Raw genomic sequence first — 23,803 nt, forward strand, 5'->3', positions numbered from 1 at the left:
AAATACTGCATTGATGCTTTGATAGATAAAGGCTTGGACCAGGTTTGGCACTTTACAGGCTTTTACGGTGAACCTATAACTTCTAAGCACTTTGAAGCGTGGAATAAACTTAAGAGTTTGAACACCCTCTCTCATGTCTCTTAGTTGTGTGCAGGGGACTTCAATGAGATTATGAGACAAGATGAAAAGTTAGGTGGTGCTCTTCGGAATCACAATCAAATGCAGTTGTTCAGAGAGGTAATTGATGAGTGCAACTTCATGGATTTGGGTTTTGTGGGTTCAAATTTTATATGGGGTAAACATTTTGAGGACGGGCACTTTATATGGGAGAGGTTAGACCAGGGTTTAGCTACAAACTACTAGTTTCATCGTTTTCCTGGAACTCGGGTCTACCACCTACTGTGTCTATCATCGAATCATTGCCCACTCCTCATCAGCCCCACCAGTTTGGACCTTTCCCCTCAAAAAAAGGTTTTTCATTTTGAGGAGATGTGGCTCTTTGATAGTAGATGTGGAAAGATTGTTGAAGCAGTATGGAATTCTTGTGCTACATGGGATACAAGGGGCTCGGTCATCAGTAGGGTGGATAGGTGTGGTAAAGACTTGGCATGGAGGAATAAAAATGTGTTTGGAAATGTCAAATGTGAGTTGGAAAATAAGAAAAAAGCATTACTTGAGGCTGAGGGAGAAGCTTTGCACAGTGGCCTTAATTTTCGAGTCCATGAGTTACAATTGGAGATTAATATTTTGCTTGACAGGGAGGCTAGGATGTGGAACCAGTGAGCTCGTATTTTATGGCTTAGCAATGGAGATAATAACACCATATATTTCCATAGCAAGGCCACACATAGATTTAGAAAAAATTCAACTGTAGGACTCTTTAATGCCTTCAACAGATGGGTAGACCAACCCGAAACCATAGCCACTATTTTGGAAGATTTCTACAAGCAACTTTTCTCCACATCTCACCCGAGTTCTATGGCTTTAGTTTTGGAAAATGTTCTAGTCATGATTTCACCAAAAGTGAATGAGCAATTGATAAGTGACTTTTTAGAAGATGAAGTAGTTATTGCACTCAAACAAATGGCACCTATGAAAGCGCCTAGCCCAGATGGGATGCCGCCACTGTTCTACTAGCATTTTTGGCCTCTGATTGAAGGTAACATTACCTAATCTGTCCTATCTTGGTTGAATTATGGTACGTTACCTCAATCGGTTAACCACACTTTTATCACCCTTATACCCAAGAAAAAAAGTCTTGAGCATGTGTTTGATTTTCGCCCTATTAGTTTATGTAATGTACTTTATAAACTTTTCTCAAAAGTGTTGGCAGATCGATTGAAAAAATTTCTACCATCTATCATTAACAAGCATCAATCTGCCTTTGCCAAGGATTGGCTTATCACATATAATATCTTAGTTGCATTTGAAACGTTACATTGCATGAAAAAATATTCTAGTGGGTCATCAGGATACATGGCACTCAAGCTTGATATGAGTAAGGCCTATGATAGGGTGGAAATGGATTTTTCTCGAACAACTAATGAGGAAGATGGGTTTCTGTGAAAGGTGGATTAATCTTATCATGGTATGTGTTCGAACAGTGACTTATTCCATCCTTGTGAATGAAGAGCCTAAGGATTTGATTACACCTTCTAGAGGCCTTAGACAAGGCGACCCTCTCTCGCCTTTCCTATTCTTACTATGTACCGAGGGCCTACATGGGCTCATAAAACAAGCAGCGGCAAAGGGAGATATTACTGGTTTTGCACTAGGTAAACGAGGGCCAAAACTAACCCACTTGTTTTTTGTAGATGATAGCCTTCTTTTTTTTAGGGCTATTCCTATAGAATGTGGGAAAGTAATGGACCTCCTATCTGCCTACGAAGGGGCTTCGGGATAGAAAGTAAACAGGGAGAAAACTGCTATCTTTTTTAGCAATGCGGTCAATGAAGCTTCTAGATAGCTTATAAAAAGATTATTGGTGTTCGCGAGATCCAGCATTATGAAAAATATCTGAGGCTTCCTTCACTAGTAGGGAAGGGATAAAAAGCTAGCTTTGCCTACATAAAGGAGAGGGTGTGGAGAAAACTACAAGGATGGGAAGGAAAGCTACAATCACAAGTAGGATGTGAAGTATTAATTAAGTCGGTCTACAAGCTATCCCTACCTATGCTATAGGTTGTTTCAAGCTCCCATTGGGCTTGTGCCATGAAATTGAGGTTCTTATACGCAAGTTTTGGTGGGGATAATGAGGTGACAAAAGGAAGATCCATTGGTTCAAATGGGATGAGATGACAAAGTCCAAGTTGGTTGAAGGTATAGGGTTTCGAGATTTAGCACTTTACAATGATTCCTTATTGGCAAAGCAAGCATGGCTCTTTGGAAATGGAGGCATCAGATTATAGAGTGGGCTTTTATGCTTGGAAAAGCATATCACGGTAGAGATGTAATTGCTCGGGGCTCATGTTGGCGCATTGGAAATGGAAGGACGGTGAAGATATGATAGCAACACTGGCTACCCACAAAACATCTGGCCCTAGTCTTCTCTCCAATTCTTGATTCACTAGAGGAGGCAACCATAGACCTCCTTTTTAACCCTCTAACCGACAGTGGAACACAGAATTAATAGATGGCATTTTTATCCCAAGTGAAGTTGACTTGATCAAGAATATCCCCTTATCTAGAACAGAGTCTGAAGATATGATCTACTGGCCATTAACACAGAATGGAAAATATACGTGCAAGAATGAATATGACGAGGCAAGCCAAGACATGTACAGTCCTCAAGACTTAAGCTTTTGGAAAGGTGTTTGGTCTCTTCAAGTTCCAAATAAAGTTAAGAATCTTATGTGGAGAGCGTGTAAGAATTCAATTCCCACTAAATTGAATCTTTTGAGGTGAGCTATCATCGTTGATCCCCTGTGTGATAGGTGCAAGAGTGAGGCAGAATCACCATTGCATGCTCTATGGCTTTGTAATGAGTTGGACCCGGTTTAGACATCTTATGCAGAATGGAAATTTTGAAGCACCAGGCAGTTTGCAGACTATAAAGAACTATTATCATGGATTTTGACCAACCACTCAAACCTGAAACTCTTTGCTATGATAGCTTGGTCCATCTAGAACCAAAGAAATCAAGTAAGGATGCATACCCCTTGCTGCAACGTGTATCGCATTGCCCAGGTATCTAAAGAATGCTTGGAAGAGTTCACAGCGATAATCCCCCCCCATATCGCCTCCCTATTCGAAGCCCAAGATTATGTGGAAACCTCCTCTAACTAATATGCTGAAAATCAACTTCAATGGTGCAGTTTTTCAAAAGGAAAACAGAAGCGGTGTCAGGGTTGTCATCCGAAATTCTAAAGCCTTGGTTATTGCCTCTCTATCCCAGCAGCTTCCCCGAGCTTACCAACCTCTTGAGGTGGAGGCTCTAGCAGTGGTCCGAGCCCTGGAATTTGGAGCAAAAATTGGATTAAAAGAAATGGTTATGGAGGGTGACTTGGAGATTATTGTTAATGAACTAAAGACAGATGGTTCCGCCATGGGGTCAGTAGCATTAATCTTGCAGGATGCAACTTTATTCTCTAGTTTTTTCACTAAATTACTATACTCTCATGTTAGGAGGGAAGGTAATAAAATTGTCTATAGTTTGGCAAGGCATTCCTTAAATGTCATAGATTATGCAGTGTGAATGGAGGATGTTCCATCACCTTCTTTTTATGTTATGCAAGCTGATCTAGCCAACCGTTGATTAATAAAACTTATTCAATTCTTCCTTCTTCAAAAAAAATAATAATAATAATAATAATAAATAAATAAATCATAAAATCTCTGTAAATAATATATATTTTTATGATAATTCAATAAACTACAATGATGGAAGAGGTGAGATTCAACTATTGGTTCTTCGAATAAAAGAGAGTATGTTATATCATTGAATTACAAGGTTGTTAGTTGTGCACTGACATTCTTATAAGGTTTTTTGATAGTAAAAAAATTCAACAAAGAATCTCAAAAGTCTTAGATTTCCATTATTCTTCTTGTTTCCTTTTGCATTTCTAGTTACTATTTATCTACCATTAACTACTAAAATACTCCCATGTGCATATCATTTTCATAATGCAGTTAGTGAAGTAGAGGGCTTAGAGGAATAGGGAATTGTAAAACAGTATTAAGTGTCTTTTGTCTTTAGGGAAAAAATTGGATATTTTTAAAAAGTCTTAGTAATACTTGGCTTTAGCCCAAAATACCCAAAAAAAAAAAAAAAAAATCTAATGCTTAGGATAAAGGTACTACCAAGTACCAAGAATTTTTTAGACATTGGGGGTATTTTTGACATTTTTATATTTAGTTATGGATATTTTAGACTTTACCCAGTAAAATATTCCAAAAATCAAAAACTAACGTTTAATTGTAAGAGTAACAGGTATTTACTGATTTCCAAAACATAAATTGATTGGTTTCATACCTAAAGGAAAAATTGTGAATTACCTAAAATAGGGGAAAAGTTTTCCCTTTTTTTTTCTTTCTATCTTTTTAAAAAATATCTTATTTTATATTTAATAAAGGCTGGAAATATTCTTTTTACTTTTTAGTTTCTAGAACAATTAAAAAAAAAAAAAAATCCCACGTTTTTTTTTTTTTGGTTTTTAGTTCAGGAATCAACTGATTCTATTTTATTCCCCACGTGGTCCACAAGACATGGGAAGCGGTACTTAACAAAGAAAGTGCTGTCTGTGTTGGAAAAGAGTAACAGTGCAAAACAAAGCAAATTTATTGGTTTTACGCTAGTGTTCACTGTTCATAGCCATGGACCTCTCTCTCACTCTTAAATTCCGATCGCCGGAGCTCTCTCTTTTTCCTGGAAAACCCATCTCTCCTTTCAGCCTTCCTAGAAAGCAATACAAACCCATTTTTCCTTGTCCCAAAACCAACCCAAAGCCTCACTTTACAGTCACAGCCAAGCAAAGGTCACCAATCGAAGGCGTAAGCAAGGAGCTCAATGCGATCGCTTCCCAAAACTTGGATTTCGCTTCCTGTCGCAGAAGGGTCCGCTCTGCCTTCGTGGAAGTCCAACAGCAGCTTGATCATTGCTTGTTCAAGGTTGGTTTTTTTTTTCCTCCACCATGATCATAGTTTTGATCTTCGTTGCTTCTGGGTTAGTATATTATTTCAGTTAATGATTCTTTTTTGTTTTTTGTTCTGGGTTTTTGTTGTGAATGCCAATTGGTTTTGATTGGTGGATAGATGGCTCCTACTGGAATCAGAGCTGAGGAGGTAAGCAATGCTGCTTATTTTAAAACTGAGACAAAGTATTTTGCAAACAATCAAAATAAAAAAGTTTTTATTTTTTATAAATTTCTGAGGAATGTTAGTATATTAAATATTATAATTATTTGCTATTAATAAGGATGCAAGGAATTGAAATTTGGAAAAATCCACTCATTGTGTTCAACACATTAGGTTCAAATGCCTATTTTCTTATCAATTTCTTCATTTCTTAGCAACTAAGTGGAGACTGAAAGGCTAGTGAGATTGTAGTGTTTTAAAAAAAAAATTATTGTTATTATAAAATATGTGACTGTCAATTATTAATGGGTTTGTAGTGGTATGAGAGGAACTCAAAGGGGTTGCAAATTTTCTGTAAAAGCTGGATGCCAGAGTCTGGTGTTCCCATCAAAGGTGTTTTATGTTTCTGCCATGGATATGGTGATACTTGCACATTCTTCTTTGAAGGTTTGCGATCATATTCATAAAATAATTGGGAATAGCCCTATACCTTATGTTGCTATTTTTTGTTTACTCTAGATTGGTATATGCAAACCGAATTTTAAGGCTTTTTATGTGATGTATGGTGAGTTTGGGATTTCAGGTATTGCCAAGCGAATTGCTGCATCTGGATATGGTGTTTATGCTTTGGACCACCCTGGTTTTGGCCTTTCTGATGGATTGCACGGTTACATCCCAAGTTTTGATCAATTAGTTGATAATGTTATAGAAAATTATACAAAAATAAAAGGTGCAACTTTCTAAACTGTCGTAGAATCAGCATCCCCATCATTAATTGCTTCATTAATAGATTTGGTGAACTTAATTAACAAAATGTTGTTGCTGATTGTGTTTTATGTTTGATTGGAAGGAAGACCTGAATTGAGAGGATTGCCACACTTTTTGTTAGGACAGTCCATGGGTGGAGCTGTTGCTCTTAAAGTTCATCTCAAGGAACCCCTTGGATGGGATGGAGTCATCCTTGTAGCCCCAATGTGTAAAGTAAGTCCATCCTACTACCGTACATGGTCAATAGTTAAAGTGAAATCCAGAGTATTACTAAACTATTTTGTCAATTTATGATCATTCAAAATTTATATTTGAAGGTCCCCATTATCTCTTGGCTTACATTTCTATGTTTTGTCTGAATATGTAGAAATTATTTACTTTGGAAACTAGCCTGCTAATTTTTTAACTAATCAAACCACACTGACACTGGCTAACTCATTCTTGTGTGACGTTTTGATTAAGTTCCCTTTTGAAGTTTCATAATCTGTTTCATATCATATCTAATTATTAGTAAGAAGTTAATCATCTCTAGCAGTGCAGTTCATAAAAAGTGGGAAATTAAAGTCATTCTCAAACCAGGAGGTACCATTTATGATTTATATGTTACTTCCAGCTTATGTCATAATTCATCTACAAGGGGGAAAAAAGGAACAATGAAAAAGAGAACGAACATGAATAAGATCTACAACAACTTTGCTATCATGTTATGTAGCACTTAAAATCACACAACAGTGTCAGTGTTCATTGCTAAGGTTTCATTGTTTCACTGTCTGTTTCTTTTTGGTCAACTTCTTGTTCTTGGTTTTTGTAGTTTCTTAAGCACCTTAGGTCATTGCCTGCTCTGTAGGAATATTCCTTGTTTCTATTCCCTTTTTTTTTTTTTTTGATAGGTAATATAAGAATTATTATTGATGAAAATGGAAAAAGAAATGTACAATGTGTTCGTGAGAATGAACACAGCAAAGCACAAAACAGAACACCACAGAAAACAATCAAGGGACTAAACTAAGAGAAGAAAAAAACTAAACAATAGAAGAACATTCTGTTAAACCCCAGCATCGAGACCAATCTAAAAGACTTCTTTGGCATAGGCCTATTAACTCAACCAAAGGCTTCTCCGAATCTTCAAAGGACCGACAATAACGCTTCATCCATACAGTCCACATCAAACATCCTGGGATTAAATTCCAAATATCTAAATCATGTTTCCCAAGCCAATGATTCCAACAAAATAATAATTTTGCCACAGAGCTAGGCAAGACTCATTGAATACCAAAGGCCTAAAGGATAAAAACCCATAAAGAATTCGCCACATGATAGTGAATAAGGAGATGATCCATAGATTCTCCACTGCATTGGCACATACAACACCGATTTGCCAAAGGGTGACCTCTAAGCATGAGATTATCCAATGTAAGAATGTGATCATGAGCTGCTGTCCATAGAAAAAAAGCCACCCTTTTGGGAACCTTTGCTTTCCAAATTCCCTTCCAAGGGAAGATAGAGTTGGGAGTTGTCCTTAACTCATTGTAAAAGGAACGGGTATCAAACTTACCATTTCTATTAAGACCCCAACACAAAGAATCGCTGCCTACTCCACGTGGAAGATGAGCTTGAATAAAATCAAGAAGAGAAAAAGTAGCAGCAAGCTCTCAATCTTCGAAATCCCTATAAAATCTCAAGTTCCAAAATCTAACATCATCCCCCTCTTGATGACTCACAACATCAGAAATACAAGCTTCCTTATTCACTGAAATCACATATAACTCAAGGTAGAGGATTTTAAGGGGATCAACCCCAACCCATCTATCATGCCAGAAACGAATCCGGGTACCATCACCCACAAGAAAGGAAAAATGCTAAGAGAAGCTTTCTCACCCTTCATTAATACTTAGCCACAAACTGCACCCATGAGTTCTCCTACAAATTTTAGCGCTCGAACCCCCTTGACCCTCCCCATATTTAGTGGATATAACCCTCTGCCAAAGATGAGTAACTTCAAGCCCGTATCTACACAACTACTTCCCTAATAAAGCTTGATTAAAGGACACCACATTTCTTATCCCCAAACCTCTCATTTCAATAGGTGAGCAAACCTTATCCCACGCCACCAAAGGGTATTTGAAGCTCCCTTCAAATGATCCCCATAAAAAGTTTCTTTGGATTCTTTCCAGCCTAGCAGCCTCAACTATAGGAATAGTAAATAACGATAGAAAATAAGGAGGAAGGCTAGAAAGAATGCTCTTCAATAAAATGAGCCTACCAGCCTTGGATAAATAAATGTGTTTCTATCCTAATAATTTCTTCTGTATCTTCTCCAAAATGAGATTCCAAATAGAAGCTGTCTTGAATGATGAACCAAGTGGCATCCCCAAGTATTTCATAGGCAAGCTGCCCACCCTGCAACTAAGGATATTAGCCAAAGCATCCAAATTATTCACCTTCCCAAGAGGGACAATCTCACTTTTCCCTGTATTAACCTTCAAATCTGTAAAAGCTTGAAAAAACGATGAGGCCAACCTTATAGACAACAACTGATCCCTAGAAGCATCACAAAATAAAATAGTGTCATCTACAAACAACAAATGAGAAATGCGCACACCAACAGAGTTCATTGGTCCCACATGAAAACCATGAAGCAGACCACATTCCTCGGTTTTTCTCAGAATCTTGCTTAAGACCTCCATAATCAAAAGGAAGAGCAGAGGGGATAAAGGATCACTTGTCTCAAACCTCAAGAGCTTCCAAAGAAACCTTCAGGGGAACCATTCACTAGAACTGAAAACTGGACTGAAGTCACACAAGCCTTTATCCACCCACTCCATTTCACCCCAAAACCCATCATATCCAAAAGATAGAACAAAGCATCCCAATTAACATGATCGTAGGCTTTTTCAATGTCAAGCTTGCAAACAACAGTAGGAGGGTGTTGAGTCCAACTACAGTAGGAACTTCCAACTACAGTGTTTGTTCCTATGGGAGGGTCCACGTTTTTCTTTGTTGAGTCCAAAACTTTTGAATTTTCTGTTGAAGAAGGTGGTACTTTTTATTTATTACCTATCAAAAAATAATATTATTTATTACGTAATCTTGAAAAAGGTCGAGATTCTTCACGCTTTGTCACTTTGGGGAAGGAGAGTGCCAAAAGGCTGTTGTTTAATGTGGAAGAGTTGGCATCTAAGCTATCTCCTGTGTAGTTCTCTAGAACGTTTAGGGAAGGAAATAAGATTTTTATTATTCAGTTGGGGTCCAATGCTTGTGGAAACTTTTTGCTTATTTCTGAACTCATTCATGGACGACATAGAGGGTCCATAGTGATACCAGAAGGAAAATTGGGGAGAGGGTGGGGTGGTTTTGGTCTTCACCTTCGGAAGACATTAGAAGATTCTCTTCTTCGACAGGGACTTTCTGGGATGAGAATCGGTGAACCCAAGCATCCTATTGTGGTGGTATAGGAGGGGTAGCAGAAAAACTATGGTATCATTGGAATCAGAAACGATGAACACAAGCTTCCTGCTGTGGTGGTGCCAGAGGGGTGGCAAAGGAACTATGGCTTTGTGAATAAAGGGAAGGAGAAATTTTTGGAACTTCAAAATTTGAAAATCCCAAATTCCAGTGATAATCTTTGTGATCTCAGCAATTATCTTCTTGGAAAAGAAACTGCTAGGTTTGGGGCAGAAGTCACGTCTGTTATAAATGGCATCGTTACCAATGGTATTAAAGGGAAGTTGACCTTGGATATTTGTCTCTGTGTGGAACGTGGGTTTGAGGGGAAGTGGGGTGTTATTTTTTTTAGAGGTCAAGGAAGTGGGCTTAAAGCCCAGTGGCCAGCAAGCTCCTACTAAAGAGCCAGCCCCTGCTAGAGAGAACAGGCCCATATTTAAACTTGCTTGGAAGCCCCGTGGCAGCTTCTTGGGCCATATTGGGTCTGTTCAAAAGCCCAAAGCCTAGTAGCCAGCCTCTTCTTTATAGGACAATCACGTGAGGAGTCCTTCAATTGTGCTTCCATCTGTGCCGTGTGACTCATCTCTCTCCCAAGTTGACCCCAAGACTCATCCCTACCGAGGTGGTGCCGGTGAACATGGTGGTGACTTCTTCAGATGCTGATGTTGTTGCATGCTCTAATATTGGCAAATATGAGTCTGCAATCCAAAACCCAAAGGTTAGTTTCGTTTTTTTGGAACCACAAGTGCTTAATCCTGCTCCCACCCCTCTTTCGGAACCAGTTCTAGTCAACGAGGTGCGTAATTTTGAGAAAACTGAGAACCCACATGCTGATTTAGTCTCCACTCCACAAATATCATCTTGCACCAATATGGTGGTTTCAGAGTCTAATTCCGCTGTCGATAGTGGGCTGGTACAGCAACAGATCAAGCATCTTTTACTTGATAATGCTGTGGACTAGAATAATTTAAGGGGCTTCTCGGACAAGTGGGGATTAGAACTTGGTGATGGGAAGAGGGTGGTGGTGCCGATGGGGATTGAGAGACAGCCTTCAGGCTTTTTTAAGGGCTTTGTTTTGGACGAGCTTGTGGCCATGGATTATTCAAGAAATTCTTCGAGGCCTTTAGCAGTACAATCCGAGGGGGATGGGGTGATGGTGGAGGATGTAGACTCGGAGAGTTGGTCAGAAGGTGGTGAGATGGTTGAATTTGATTGATGAGGTTCGGATATTTCAGAACCTTTAAATGTGACTCCGTTAGCTATGTCGAAGTCTATTGAGACCCAAAAAGTCGATAACATATCTGGCTGTTTGGAAGATGGTCAGTTTAGAATTCATTCTAGTTTGTCACCATGGTTTTAGAGCAAGTTTCAGGTGTTCGGCTCGTTTTTGGAGACTCCAGTTGAAGGTTTGGAAGAACTTGCATCTAATTTCCTCTTGGCTGTTGAGAAAATTAGACAAAGGGCTACAGTGAATGCTTTGAGTAAAAAAACAAAGGGTGGAGGTAAGGGTTTAAGGGAGTTGAGGAGCTTGGTGAGCTCTATTAATTATGATTCTGCATCTGGTAAAGCTAGAGGTTCCAATAGGGAAAGGGCTCTGATTGTGTCCCAATGAATTTGAAGATAATCTCCTGGAATGTGAGGGGGCTAAATGAGAAGGATAAAAGACTCCAAATTAGGAACCCTATTAGAATTTGGAGAGCTGATGTCATTTGCTTGCAAGAGACTAAGATGAAGCTTATCACTAGGGGATTTATTAAAAGTATTTGGGGTTGTCATCATGTTGATTGGGTATACTTGAGCTCAATAGGCACATCAAGTGGGATTTTGGTCATGTGGGATAGGAGGGTGGTGGAGAAGTTGGAAGAAGCTGTGGGCGATTTTTCTGTGTCTTGTAGATTTAGGAATGTGGGAGATAATTTTGAATGGGCTTTCTCTGGTGTGTATGGTCCTAATGTATTTAGGTCTTTATAGTTGGTAGAATTTGCCTTTGTGTGTGGGTGGCGACTTTAATGCAATTCAATTTCCTTCCGAACGTTTGGGGGCAAAGAACTTCACTCAGGGTATGCATAATTTTTCTGGCTTCATCTCTTTTAATGGGTTATTGGATATCCCTTTGGAGGGTGGTAGTTTCACTTGGTCAAACTCTCTGTCTGGCTCTAGGATAGATCGCTTCCTCTTTTCTTCAGAATGGGAGAGACATTATCCAAATATTCATCAAAAAAGGTTGGGTAGATTTCTATCAGACCACTTTCCCATTTCTTTGGAGGGCGGGATATTCGTAAGGGTTGTAGGCCTTTTTGTTTTGAGAACATGTGGCTTCAAGTGGATGACTTTGTGGAGAAGGTGAAAAATTGGTGGGACTCGTATCATTTTCTTGGAACTCCAAGTTACAGGTTTGCCATGAAATTGTAAGCTTTAAAGGGGGACCTAAAAAGTTGGAATGAAACCGAGTTTGATAATGTCACCGTTAAGAGAATTAAACTATGGAATGATCTGAATGCCCTGGATGCTAAAGAGGAGAGGGTGTCTCTTTCTGATGATGAGAAGCGTGATAAAGAGAGAATTCGCTTGGAGATTAAGAGGATGGCTTTGTTGGAGGAGATTAGTTGGAGACAAAAATCGAGGGTGCTATGGTTAAGAGAGGGGGACAGCAATACGAAATTCTTTCACTAGATAGCTAATTCTAATAGGAGTAACAGTATTGGTAGTTTAATTTTTGGTGGAGTGTTGACATCAGATCAGGAAGTTATTGAAGAGGGTATTGTTCGGTTTTATAAAAGTCTTTACTCGAAAGATAAGCACATTCGTCCTCATCCGGATGTGCTGAATTTTTTGAAGATTTCTGAGGATAAGGCTGGCTGGTTGGAAAGACCTTTTCAGGAAGCTGAGATTTTTGGAGTGGACATGGATTTTGATGATGCTAAAGCTCCTGGACCTGATGGATTCCCTATAGCGTTTTTTCAGACTTGTTGGGCCATTATCAAAACTGATCTTTTGGTGGTTTTTCAGTATTTTTTTGATAATGCTTAGTTTGAGAAAAGATTGAATGCTACTTTCATCTTTTTAATTCCTAAAAAATCTGATGCAGTGGAGGTAAGGGATTTTCGGCCAATTAGTTTAATTGGAGGGGTGTACAAAATTATTGCTAAAGTTTTAGCTAACAGGTTGAAAATCGTGCTTGGTGATATTGTTCACGAATCTCAAAATGCTTTTGTCAAAAGATGACAAATTTTAGATTCTATTCTTATTGCCAATGAATGCTTGGATAGTAGGCTAAAATTAGGAGTTCCTGGGGTGTTGTGTAAGCTGGATGTAGAGAAGGCTTATGATCGTGTGAATTGGGACTTTCTCATTTATATGTTGGATCGTTGTGGCTTTCATGAAAAATGGAGAAGATGGGTTTTCTTGTGCATCTCTACTATTAAATTCTCCATTCTCATTAATGGAACTCCGTGTGGTTTTTTTGAAAGCTCTAGAGGTATAAGACAAGGTGATCCGTTGTCCCCATTATTGTTTGTCATTGTTATGAATGCTTTTAGTAAAATGTTGGATAAGGCAGTGAGGGATGGGCTCATGTCTAGTTTTAGGGTGGGTCCTACAGGAAACTCTTTGCAAGTGTCCCATCTTCTCTTCGCCCATGATACCCTGGTCTTATGTGATGCTGATCTTGGTCAGATTCTGTTTCTCTGGCTGGTGCTGTTTTGGTTTGAAGCAGTTTCTGGGCTGAATATTAATATGGGTAAGTCTAAATTGGTCCTTGTGGGTGTGGTTCCAAATATAGTAGATATGGTGGATGTGCTAGGGTGCAAGCAAGGCTCCTTTCCAATGAAGTATCTAGGTCTTCCTTTGGGTGCTAATGTCAGAGATAGATCTATTTGGAATCTAATTATTGAGAAGGTGGAGAGGAGGTTAGCAGGTTGGAAACGACTGTATCTCTCAAAAGGAGTAAAGTTACTCTTATTAAGAGTACTTTGTCCAATCTTCCAACTTATTTTCTCTCTCTTTTTCCTATCCTGGTGGAGGTTGCGAACCGTATTGAGCAACTTCAACGAAATTTTCTTTGGAGTGGTATGGGGGATGTTAAAAAAACTCACCTAGTGGAATGGGCCACGGTTTGCACTCCTCTTCATTCTGGAGGTTTAGCTATTAGAAGTCTAAGAAGTTTTAATAAAGCCTTGTTTGGAAAGTGGTTATGGAGATTTGGGAATGAGCGACAGGCCTTGTGGAGGAGAGTGATAGGGGCAAAATATGTTTGTGAAAAGGGAGGTTGGTGCTCTCTTCCCGTTATTGGCCCTTATGGTGTAAGTTTGTAGAAGTCTCTTAGTCGTGGTTAGCCATCTTTTGTTCGTCACATCCAATTAGAGGTTGGGGTTGGGTTTACTGTTAGATTTTGGTAGGATATTTGGTGTGGAGACGCTTCTTTGTGTGCGCTCTATCCAAGACCTTTTTCTTTAAGTCAAAATAAGGAGGCCTCTGTGGTTGAGTTGATGAAGTTCCCAAATGGTGTTCTTTTTTGGGATCTAACTTTTAGAAGATACAATGAAGATAGGGATTTGGAATCCTTCTATAGTTTAATGTCTAGAATTTATGGAGCTTCTTTGAAAGGAGCTGGGGACGATAAGATGTGCTGTAAACCTGTTAGGGGTAAAGGTTTTACTGTTCGTTCTTATTTCCAGGTGCTGACTAATAGTTTCGATCAGTCTTTACCCTAGGAGACTATTTGGAAGTCTAAGGTCCCCTCTAGAGCTGCTTTTTTTGTGTGGACTGCAGTTTTGGGAAATATTTTGATTATTGATAATCTTAGAAAACGGTAGATTTTGATTTTGGATTGGTGTTGTATGTGTAAAAGAAATGGGGAATCTGTTGACCACCTTCTCATCCATTGCTCTATTGCTTTTGATTTATGGTCTATGGTGTTTACTCTGTTTGGTATTCATTGGGTTATGTCGAAAACAATGGTGGATTTGTTGGGTTGTTGGCAAGGAAAGTTGGGGAGGCATCGGAATTCTGTTATTTGGATGGTTGTGCTCCATTGTTTGATGTGGTGTATTTGGAGGGAGAGGAATAACCGGCATTTTGAGGATTTAGAGAGATTAGTTGCAGATCTTAAACTCTTCTTCCCTAAGACTCTTCTGGATTGGGTTATAGTGTTTGGCTTTGGTCTTTTTCTTTAGTCCATGGTTTCATGGACTTTTGTACTTTATGCACTTGATTTGTATTTGTCCTTGATGTATTCTTCCTGTATACTTAGGTGACACCCCTCTTCTTTTTAATATATTTTTATTACTTATCAAAAAAGCTTGCAAACCACACCCGATACACGACTCTTCAACTTGCTATCTAGGCATTCATTGGCAATGAGCATTGAATCCAAAATTTGCCTCCCACCAACAAAGGAATTTTGAGACTCAAAGATGGGATTGTCCAATACCGCCCTCAATCTATTAGCCAAAACTTTAGATAAAAGTTTATACATACTGCTCACCAAACTAATGGGCCTAAAATCTTTAATATTAAGAGCATTACTCTTCTTAGGAATTAAAGAAAGAAAAGAGGCATTCATAGACCTTTCAAACACAGAATGACGAAGAAAATGTTCAAAAAAAGCCATGACATCCTTTTCCACAACACTCCAACATTTATGAAAAAAAGCCATAGTGAAACCATCCGGACTGAGTGCCTCCATTTCCTTCAAAACCTGGATGACTTCCTCCTTAGAGAATGCCCTCTCTAAAGACAACCTCTCTTCTTCCTCTATACAAGAAAAATCCAACCCATCCATAGATGGGCGCCGCATCTTAGCCTCTTGATGCAAAACCTGGTAGAAATGAACAACCTGAGAACGCACCTCCATCTCATCCTCATAAACAACCCTATCCACTTCAATATTGTTAATTTGATTAGCTCTTCTATGGGAATTTGCTAATCTGTGAAAGAAACGAGTATTGTTGTCTCCCTCCTTCACAAACAAGACACAAGATTTTTGTCTCCAAAAAATCTCCTCCAAGGAAGCTAAATATTCAATATCCTCTCTATTCTGTATACAGTGAGACTATTCCTCATTCAAAAGATTCCACACCTCTGAAATAGCATCCAACCCCAGCAATTCAATCAACAAACTTTTTTTTCTAAAAGCCAAGTCACCAAACTCCTCCCTATTCCACTTCTTAAGATCACCTTTAAGAGCCTTTAGTTTTTGGGCTAAAATGAAACTTGGAGACCCCATAAAACCCATTCCACCATTGCTGAACTCTCTCAACAAAACCCTCGGCTTTCAACCACATATTCCCAAATTTAAAAGCACAACGCCCCCGACGAAAACCACTAGCTTCCAACAAGAGTGGACAATAATCAGAAATAACCTGAGGAAGCACCCTTTGAGATACATTCCCAAAATGATCCTCCCAATCCAAAGAAACCAAAGCCCTGTCAATTCTAGACATAGAAGGTATCTCAGATTCCCTAAACCAGGTAAAAGAAGCCTCCTCTAAAGGTAAATCGATAAGATAATTGTTCTCAATAAAATCAAAAAAAGCAAACATAGGTGGGCTGAAAGAATCACAACCAAGTCTCTCACTCGGATATCTAATAATGTTGAAATCACCTATTAAACACCATGCCATGTTCCACCTTGCACACACACACGCCAACTCTGCCCATAAAGATGCCCGTTGTCTATTGTCATTAGGGCCATAAACCCCTATACAGGTTCATAGAAAACCATTCGCAACCCCCTTCAATAAAACACTAACAAAAAATTGTCCCACAACAATGTCAACTTTTTCAAAAACCCTCTTATCCCAAACCAATAAAACCCCTCCTGCTATCTGAACTGCATCCAAAACCACTCAGTTAGTAAAAGGACTACCCTAGAGACTCTGAACAACAGCAACGTCAATAGAGGATAACTTAGAATCCTGGAAACAGACAATATTGCATTTCCATTCCTTAAGAAGATTCCTACAAACTTCTCGCTTTCGAGGGTTGTTAAGCCCCCTAACATTCCACAAAGAGTCGTAAATTCATTTATAAACACTAATAGCCCCTGAACCATTCAAAGATCCTCTGTTCCTCCTTCTAGAAGATAATCCATCATAATTCACTGTGGAAGCAAGCCCCCTAAGCTCTCTGAGACCTTTCTTCCTTGAATATGCAGGACGTTTAGGCTCCCCATCATTTCTCAGAGCAATACATTCCTGTTCAAGATGGCGAAACAAAGCCACACACTGAGCTTCATGTTTCACAATAGGAAAACCCACTAATTTATAGAAACTCTTCAACAACTGGGAAACCCATTTCGAATTTTCTGTCTCTACCACCCCAAGTTCACCCTTTGCAATTTCCTGATCCAATAATACCTCTCTAAGTTCATTAGGATCCAAAGAGCCAAAGGATCACACTCCAAAAGACGATTTGCATTCTCCAAACTATCACACCCACTTTTATTGACTCCATTGTGATCCCACAGAAGAAGAAATACCTCCGAATCATGTTGATGTATCCCAACAGTATCCACGGAGCTCGGAAGCACCTCATTTGCTTGTTGGGCAACCCACTGTTGACCACACTCACTAAAAACCTCCTCAATTTCTTCCCCCTCATCAGACCCAAAAAACACCTCATTACCCAGTTTGGTTAGAGGTGAGAATCGATTCTGTACAACCCAAGGATGCTGATAACTGCATGTCATCGTTGATTATTGCCTCCATCGCCATTGAAACCGAGACAGCATGTGTTAAGAATGTTATAAGCATATGAATAATAATTGTTGTATGGAGATTTAGTTAGTTAGTTACAATTCCAAGCATGTTAATTACATTTAGCACATGTTAGAATTATTAATGCACATGGGGAATAATAGAACTAATAGGATGAGGCTATGTGGGCCAATGAGATTAGAACTAGTCTCCTATAAATACATAACTGTAATTCAACATTAGATATCAATTGAAGAATAAACTAATTTCTTAGTGCATTAGTGCATCTCTCTCTCTCTCTCTCTCTCTATAGAGGGTGACTACCTTGAATTAAGTTAATTTCCCTACAATTTCTATCCATCTCCATTAGGAACTACCGGGTTTCTAACTGCATGGGTATCAACTTTGTGGCTCGACTCGATACCAGGGTCAATCAAAGAAAAATTGTCCTTGTTGGAGTCGAGAAGCTTCTCAGAGGCATTGTGCCTCATTCCATACAGGTCTCGGCTGTCGAAACACCATGAGCACCCATCAGTACTCTCCCAGCATCCCTCGAACTCTCGCCCGTCATCCTTTCTCTCAAACTAAACTCCTGATTCTTCGATGAAACACCCAAAGAAAGAGAGACTAAAGGGCCTTTACCCTTGAGATCCTTGGAGGCTAGGATAATTTCTTTCCCAAAACCATAACCAAAATTTGGCCCAACAGAGGTATTGGGCTTTAGAGAGTTGTTTAAAACAAAAGAAGCCCCAAGCCCACGGTTAATAGGCTTCAACCAAGAAACACAACATTTGCCTCCTTCAGGTTTAAAGATTCTTAAAGCTAAAGTTTCAGAAGTCAACTTAAAATTAAAAGCACATGTGGGTCTGCCACTAATAACAGATCTATTAACGGTAGAATCTCCTTGTATCACGTTTTTGCCCAAATTAACTCCCAAATTTTCGAAAAATCTTGATTTCCACAGATTCCCATAATTATGCATTTTTTGACCATTTCAGCCACCGCCATCGGCCGGACCAGCACCACCAGTAATATCTGGAATCACCCCTCCCATCCTTGGTTTCTCACCTGTGAGGAAAACACCCAATTCTTTTTGAAACAAAGTCCACCCAAACCGATTGATACTTTCTGGGATCATAATACAACCTCGCCTAGCTCCACCAAAAAACATAGCTATAACCACAGAAAGACCAGCCTCATTTGATCTAACACGAAATTCAAGCAACTTATTGTTTTCCCGGAATCTCTTACAAAAAAAATCCTTTCCTGGAACCCAATCACGTATATCAGCAAAACACGAGAGTATCCATTCCATGCCTTTATGACCTACCCAAATAGAACTCTTGATATTCCGAATTCTCATGAATAGCATATGAGTCAGACTGCCCACCGTCAAAGGAAAATAAATTTTTTTTTGCATCAATATGAAAAAAACCCTTGCTGCCCCCATGAAAGGAGGAAGAAGCAGATAAGATATTTAGGGAGGCTGGTTTACTGGGTAGTATTGGTGGGGGTAGGGAGGATGGTTTGGTAGGTAAGGTTGATGGGGGTTAGTGTGGCAGCAGGAATGGAGGGAGCTTTGGGCACTGAGAATTCTTGTGAAGGGGAAGGTTTAGACAACTGAGGTGGTGGGAAAGGGAAGGGCAAAGAGGGGGGGGATAAAATTGAGGGTAAGGGAGAAAACTAAAAGGTGATGAAAACTGTGGTGGGAAAAAAGGAGAGATGGGAGGGAAAAGTGAAGGGAAGGTTGATGCCGCCTGGTGGTGGGGTAGGGTGGAGGAAGGTGGTGGGGTGGAGGAGGCAGCGGAGGAGGCATCATAATCTCACTTCAACATGTTATTCTTTTAGAAATCACTCTAGTCAATGAGCAATAATCCATGAGAATATACTATGAAATAAGCTTTGACACAACCTCCTTGTTTCTATTTCAATCTGATTGACAATTCTTTAGTGTAGGAGGCAATATGGAAAAGATATTATGGAGATTCAGAGGAGGCTTAACCTGTAGTAAGAGTGAGAAGGAGAAGAAAATACAGAAATAAGTTTGGAGAGTTTATATAATGCCTAGGATATCATATAAGCAATTAGGCACATGTAGAAGCCTACAATAGGCTGTCTGCACATATGGTTCCTGTGGATTTCCAGGTTGTGGTTGCCAGTTGAAAGCTATCTTCAGAGAAGGACCATTGTTGTCCATTTTGGGTGTTGAGAGACAGTAGAGGCATTTCTCAATTAGCCTCTATCCTAGCCACCAAGTTAGGACTCTCAAGTCAGTCTGTAGATGGTGGTAGTATCATTTGCACTTGTTATTGCACTGAGTTCATATAAGTCTCCTTTCCTCTGCATGTTGAGACGAGAATATTGTACAGTTTCTGGGTTTACTGCCTTTTCCCTCAGTGCACCTGGTTATAATAGTCATAGAGATGTGAATCCTTTTCTTTTTCATTTTGGGTAAGTGCTAAGTGAGAACTAGGTATTCCCTCTTGGGCAGATGAGCTGCTACCTGTGGGTTAAGAATGGCAATGCATAAGTGTCTTTTCATTGTGACTACATGGTGAATTTTTTTGCAATTAAATTAATTTTCTAGTCAATGGTCTAAAACATCCCTCTTTACTAATTTATACACAATAAATATGTCTTTCTACTCAATGGGCTAAAACATCCCTTCTATATAAATAGGCACACACTAAATATGTTGTGTTAACAACTTTTTTTTTAACAATGAATTGTAGTCCTCAAGATAATCTTTATTTTTTTAGTTTTCATTTTAACAAAAGATTTGATAGAATAACAAAATATTATTTCTTTACTCTTCACTGGGGGATATCTTATGTGGCTTTACATTACCTTTTTCATCATATTATCCTCACTAAATGATGATTAGGATAGTGATCTCTTTCCATGTGTGTGTGTTAGGGAGGGGCTACAATTTGATTTTGTGTGCTCGTCCCTAATAGGATGTTTCAGGAAGTTGCGTGGCTAAATTATGTTTCTGGATGAATGTACTCTTTCATTCACCAAATGAAAAATTTGCTGACCATGACTTGCTACTAAGATTGCAGAAGAAGTGAAGCCTCCAGCTCCAGTTCTGAAGGTATTAACCCTTATGTCTAACGTCCTGCCAAAAGCAAAGCTCTTCCCACAGAAAGATCTAGCTGAGCTAGCCTTCAGAGACTTAAGGAAAAGGAAAATGGTTTGTCCTTTATTTACTCACTTGATATGAATGCACTTGCATGGTATTGTAAATTTGAAACGGCTATGGTGTTGTACTTCAATATGGTCCAACAACTGGTCAAACCTTCACAAGTATACTAGTGTATGTGCAAGATCTCAGAAAGATAATGAACATGTTAGAACCTTTTACATGCTGCTAAATACAGTCTAAAGGATATGTATGATTATAGTAGCATTTAAGCTGAGAAGTAGAGGGAATTTCATATGGAAGATAATCACCTAGGTTGAGGGACACTGGTTTGTACTTCATATGTATCAACAACGGACATCTTCAGTAAAGAAACAGGCAGTAAATGTCAATGTTTCTTTTTTGGTGGCACGTGAACTTGTTAGTACATGTAGCAAATGGATAAAAGGTGCCTTTCTCTGGATGCTACATTCACAATACCTGATAAGCCCCTAGAGAAGCCATTGTTCCTCTTCCTGTAACAAATAAACCCATAGCCTTAGTTAAACTGATATTGCCGAAGCTTTTGATGACTAGAAAAACAATTTCTCAATCTCACTTTTACCTTTTCCTCATGTCTTTCATACCCTGATATTGTCCTACCATTAGCATCAACATTCAAGTAACTAGTACTAACCCTCAATTTAACTCCTCATAGTACAAACCCTCACTAACTTAATATTCTACAACATTAGGAAATCTGTGTCCAGCCAAAAGGCATAAAAAGAATGTAGAATCATATAAGGTTTCAAATTTGTGAGAGTATCTTCTTGCAGTTATAAAGATTAAAGCATACAAAGACTACTAGTTATCTTCTTTTTTCTAGATGTTAAAAGACTTTTTTATTGTTCTCTGGAATGATTCTTGAGTAATAGCTTTTGCATTTTGTATTTTAGGCTGTCTACAACGTGATTTGTTATAAAGACCAAACACGATTGAAAACTGCTGTGGAACTTTTGAAGGTGACAAGTGAAATTGAGAAGCAAGTGGAGAAGGTCAGTTTCCATTTGCGTTTTTTTATGACCCTTTCTTTGTCATAATCCATGAGAGGATAGTTTTCTTTTGTTATTGCCTGAGATAGGCATGCATATTATTCTATATATACAAGATTCAAACCAATTAGAGGTATTGCAGGTTTCATCTCCATTGCTGATTCTTCATGGAGCTGCAGATAAGGTGACAGATCCATTAGTGAGCCAATTTCTTTATGAGAAGGCCTCTACCAAAGACAAAACCCTAAAACTCTATGATGATGGATATCACTGCATTCTGGAAGGGGAGCCTGATGAAAGAATATTTACAGTCCTCAATGATATTGTTTCTTGGCTTGATTACCGGGTGTCTTCTTAACTAGAAGTTCCCCTTTGGTATTTCACTCACCATGGACAAGTTCTTCCATTTTTGTTTCTTATGCTATATACTGTTACATGACATGGAAGATCATTTATTCTGTTGCATCCCCCTCTCCCTACCCTTGATCCTGTAGTCTAATAATAGCATTAGTAGCAGGCTCAACAAAACACCATTTCAACAAAAATATGGCTAAAGGCACCTAAAACTCTCTTGCATTATTCACTTCTCCCATGGCCCCTCCCCCATTTGTTAAAAAAAATGTACCTGTCTTGTGATGGGGATGCACAATAATCTAAAGCTTTGACAAAAGTTAATTAGCTGTAAGATATTTTGTCCCCCGTTTCTATCTGAATAAGCGTAAGAATCCATTGTTCGAGCAGGGTTGGTCAAGCTACCACCATGAGATAATATAATGTACCTGTCTGAAGACTAGACTGCACGACCTCGTAACCCTTCACTTAATAGTTAATTGTAAACCCCCTTCAACCCAAGGGGAGGTGTACTTTGATTCTGGGTCTCTACTATAATTTAAAGAGAACAACGTTTCTATAAATGAGATCGTACCTAGAACTTTTTTTTCTTTTTTTTTAGATGTACCTAAAACCTTAACAACAATTTTGTTTTGATTTCATAACAATAAGTTCATAGACAATTTTCATAATTGTTGAGGTGATATGTTGTGCTAATAAAATGTGTAAAATATGGATCCATATAAAAATGATATCAAAGCAACCACAATTTATCATGTGGCTATTTATGAGAATTTTTGGTGCATAGCATTTCTTCTAACCAATTCTCTTCATATTAGGGACTTTGACTGAATCCTGCTTGACTTGGATTTGGAGGTTATGAGTGGACAATTGGTTCATTTTCCATTTCCCATTTCGTTTGGTATTAGCCAACCTTAAGTTGAAAAAGCTCATATTCTTATTTGCCCTATAGCATCCTTTTTCGTTCTATTCAAAGATGGAAATTCAAAGTCTAGTTATCCCGAGAGACCAAAGGGTAGATCGGTTTTTTGGACTAGCCTATCAATGGTGTTAGTCGTTTTGTGTACCTTAGTAGATTCATCTATTGTTGTTGCTCATGTACTCTACTCGTGGCCTCTGACTAACAAGGAGCTGGCTGATCGCCTTGCTTATTATTCCTCTAAGAAAAGTTTTGAGCTTCACTCTTAGCCTTCTACTTGACTAAGGTGGCAGGTTGGGATTGTTTAACATGTTCTTGGTTCTGCGTAATGCGTCACATGAGTTCTTGCCTCTGCCACAATACCTCCTACATCCCTTGTATGGGTTCCTAGACGTATCGATCCAGGGCAAAGACACAATTGTCGTGAACCTAAGAGGTTCCAATTTGTTGATCGAAGTTTCTTTTATTGTAAATAATGTTCCTAGTTGTAATTGTCTGATTTTTTTTCTATCTGAAAAATAATTTCTCACAAATGATGCCAAGCTAATGGTACAGTTGATCAGAGGGTTGCTTAAGCCAACGAATAGCTGCAACAAATACCAAAACCTTGCTAGTGTCTTAGGCAGGGGGGCGCGCGGGAAGGGGGGGGGGGTGGAAGAGAGTTAATCGGAGGGTTTATTAAGCCAATGAATACTTGCAACAAATACCAAAAACATATATGTGCGGAATATGAAATATAAGCAATACCCAAATTAGCAAACTACTCTAAGCCATTAAATAATCACAATCAGCAAAAATTAAAAGCTAATAGTAAAAGAAAGAGAGATGTAAACACAAGATAATACTGACATGTGTTATCAAAGAGGAAATCAAAGAACTCGGTGAAAAACCTCTCCATCGCTCTCCAAGCGGTAAATGATCCACTAGAAAATCAGTTAGGATACATGAATAGCAATATACCTTCCAAGCCTAATCTACCAAATGCACCTACGCTCTCCAAGTTTCTTGCTCCAACAAGGTTACGCCGAACCGTGTCTTCTCTAACTTTCCGGATCCAGCAATTAGCCTATTGCATAAACCAATATGAATTGGTTCTCTCTTGAACTGCTTCCCAAACACCAAGAACCTTCTCACTACTCTGAATTTGGTGAGGTAAGGA

General features: G+C 38.9%; 2 protein-coding genes across 3 annotated transcripts; both read left to right on the forward strand.

Annotated features, from left to right (window-relative positions):
* The first annotated feature begins 3,286 nt into the window (after positions 1-3,286).
* LOC115954029 lies at positions 3,287-3,694 on the forward strand. Its single transcript, XM_031071886.1, has one exon. The coding sequence runs from the start codon at positions 3,287-3,289 to the stop codon at positions 3,692-3,694; it is 408 nt and encodes a 135-aa protein (XP_030927746.1).
* A 1,040-nt stretch (positions 3,695-4,734) lies between these two features.
* Positions 4,735-22,273, forward strand: LOC115990358 (caffeoylshikimate esterase). 2 transcript variants are annotated; one of them, XM_031114194.1, is made up of 8 exons: positions 4,735-5,106; positions 5,251-5,280; positions 5,610-5,739; positions 5,876-6,022; positions 6,143-6,273; positions 20,257-20,394; positions 21,279-21,377; positions 21,517-22,268. In XM_031114194.1, exons 1-8 carry the CDS (start codon positions 4,813-4,815, stop codon positions 21,730-21,732), a joined length of 1,185 nt encoding a protein of 394 aa, XP_030970054.1. In that variant the 5' UTR covers positions 4,735-4,812; the 3' UTR covers positions 21,733-22,268. The 2 variants fall into 2 exon arrangements, with proteins under 2 accessions (XP_030970054.1, XP_030970056.1); XM_031114196.1 differs by lacking the exon at positions 20,257-20,394 and having other exon boundaries at positions 21,517-22,273.
* Positions 22,274-23,803: the final 1,530 nt, after the last annotated feature.

This window comes from Quercus lobata, chromosome 1 (assembly GCF_001633185.2).
Source record: "Quercus lobata isolate SW786 chromosome 1, ValleyOak3.0 Primary Assembly, whole genome shotgun sequence".
In the NCBI taxonomy this organism is placed as follows: Eukaryota; Viridiplantae; Streptophyta; class Magnoliopsida; order Fagales; family Fagaceae; genus Quercus; species Quercus lobata.

Excerpts from the sequence above, each read along its gene's own strand:
- LOC115954029 (XM_031071886.1), top strand. The coding sequence starts at position 3,287 with ATGCTGAAAATCAACTTCAATGGTGCAGTTTTTCAAAAGGAAAACAGA.
- LOC115990358 (XM_031114194.1), top strand. The coding sequence starts at position 4,813 with ATGGACCTCTCTCTCACTCTTAAATTCCGATCGCCGGAGCTCTCTCTT. Across the intron at positions 5,107-5,250 it reads TTGATCATTGCTTGTTCAAG|ATGGCTCCTACTGGAATCAG; the intron begins GTTGGTTTTTTT and ends ATTGGTGGATAG. Across the intron at positions 6,274-20,256 it reads TTGTAGCCCCAATGTGTAAA|ATTGCAGAAGAAGTGAAGCC; the intron begins GTAAGTCCATCC and ends CTTGCTACTAAG.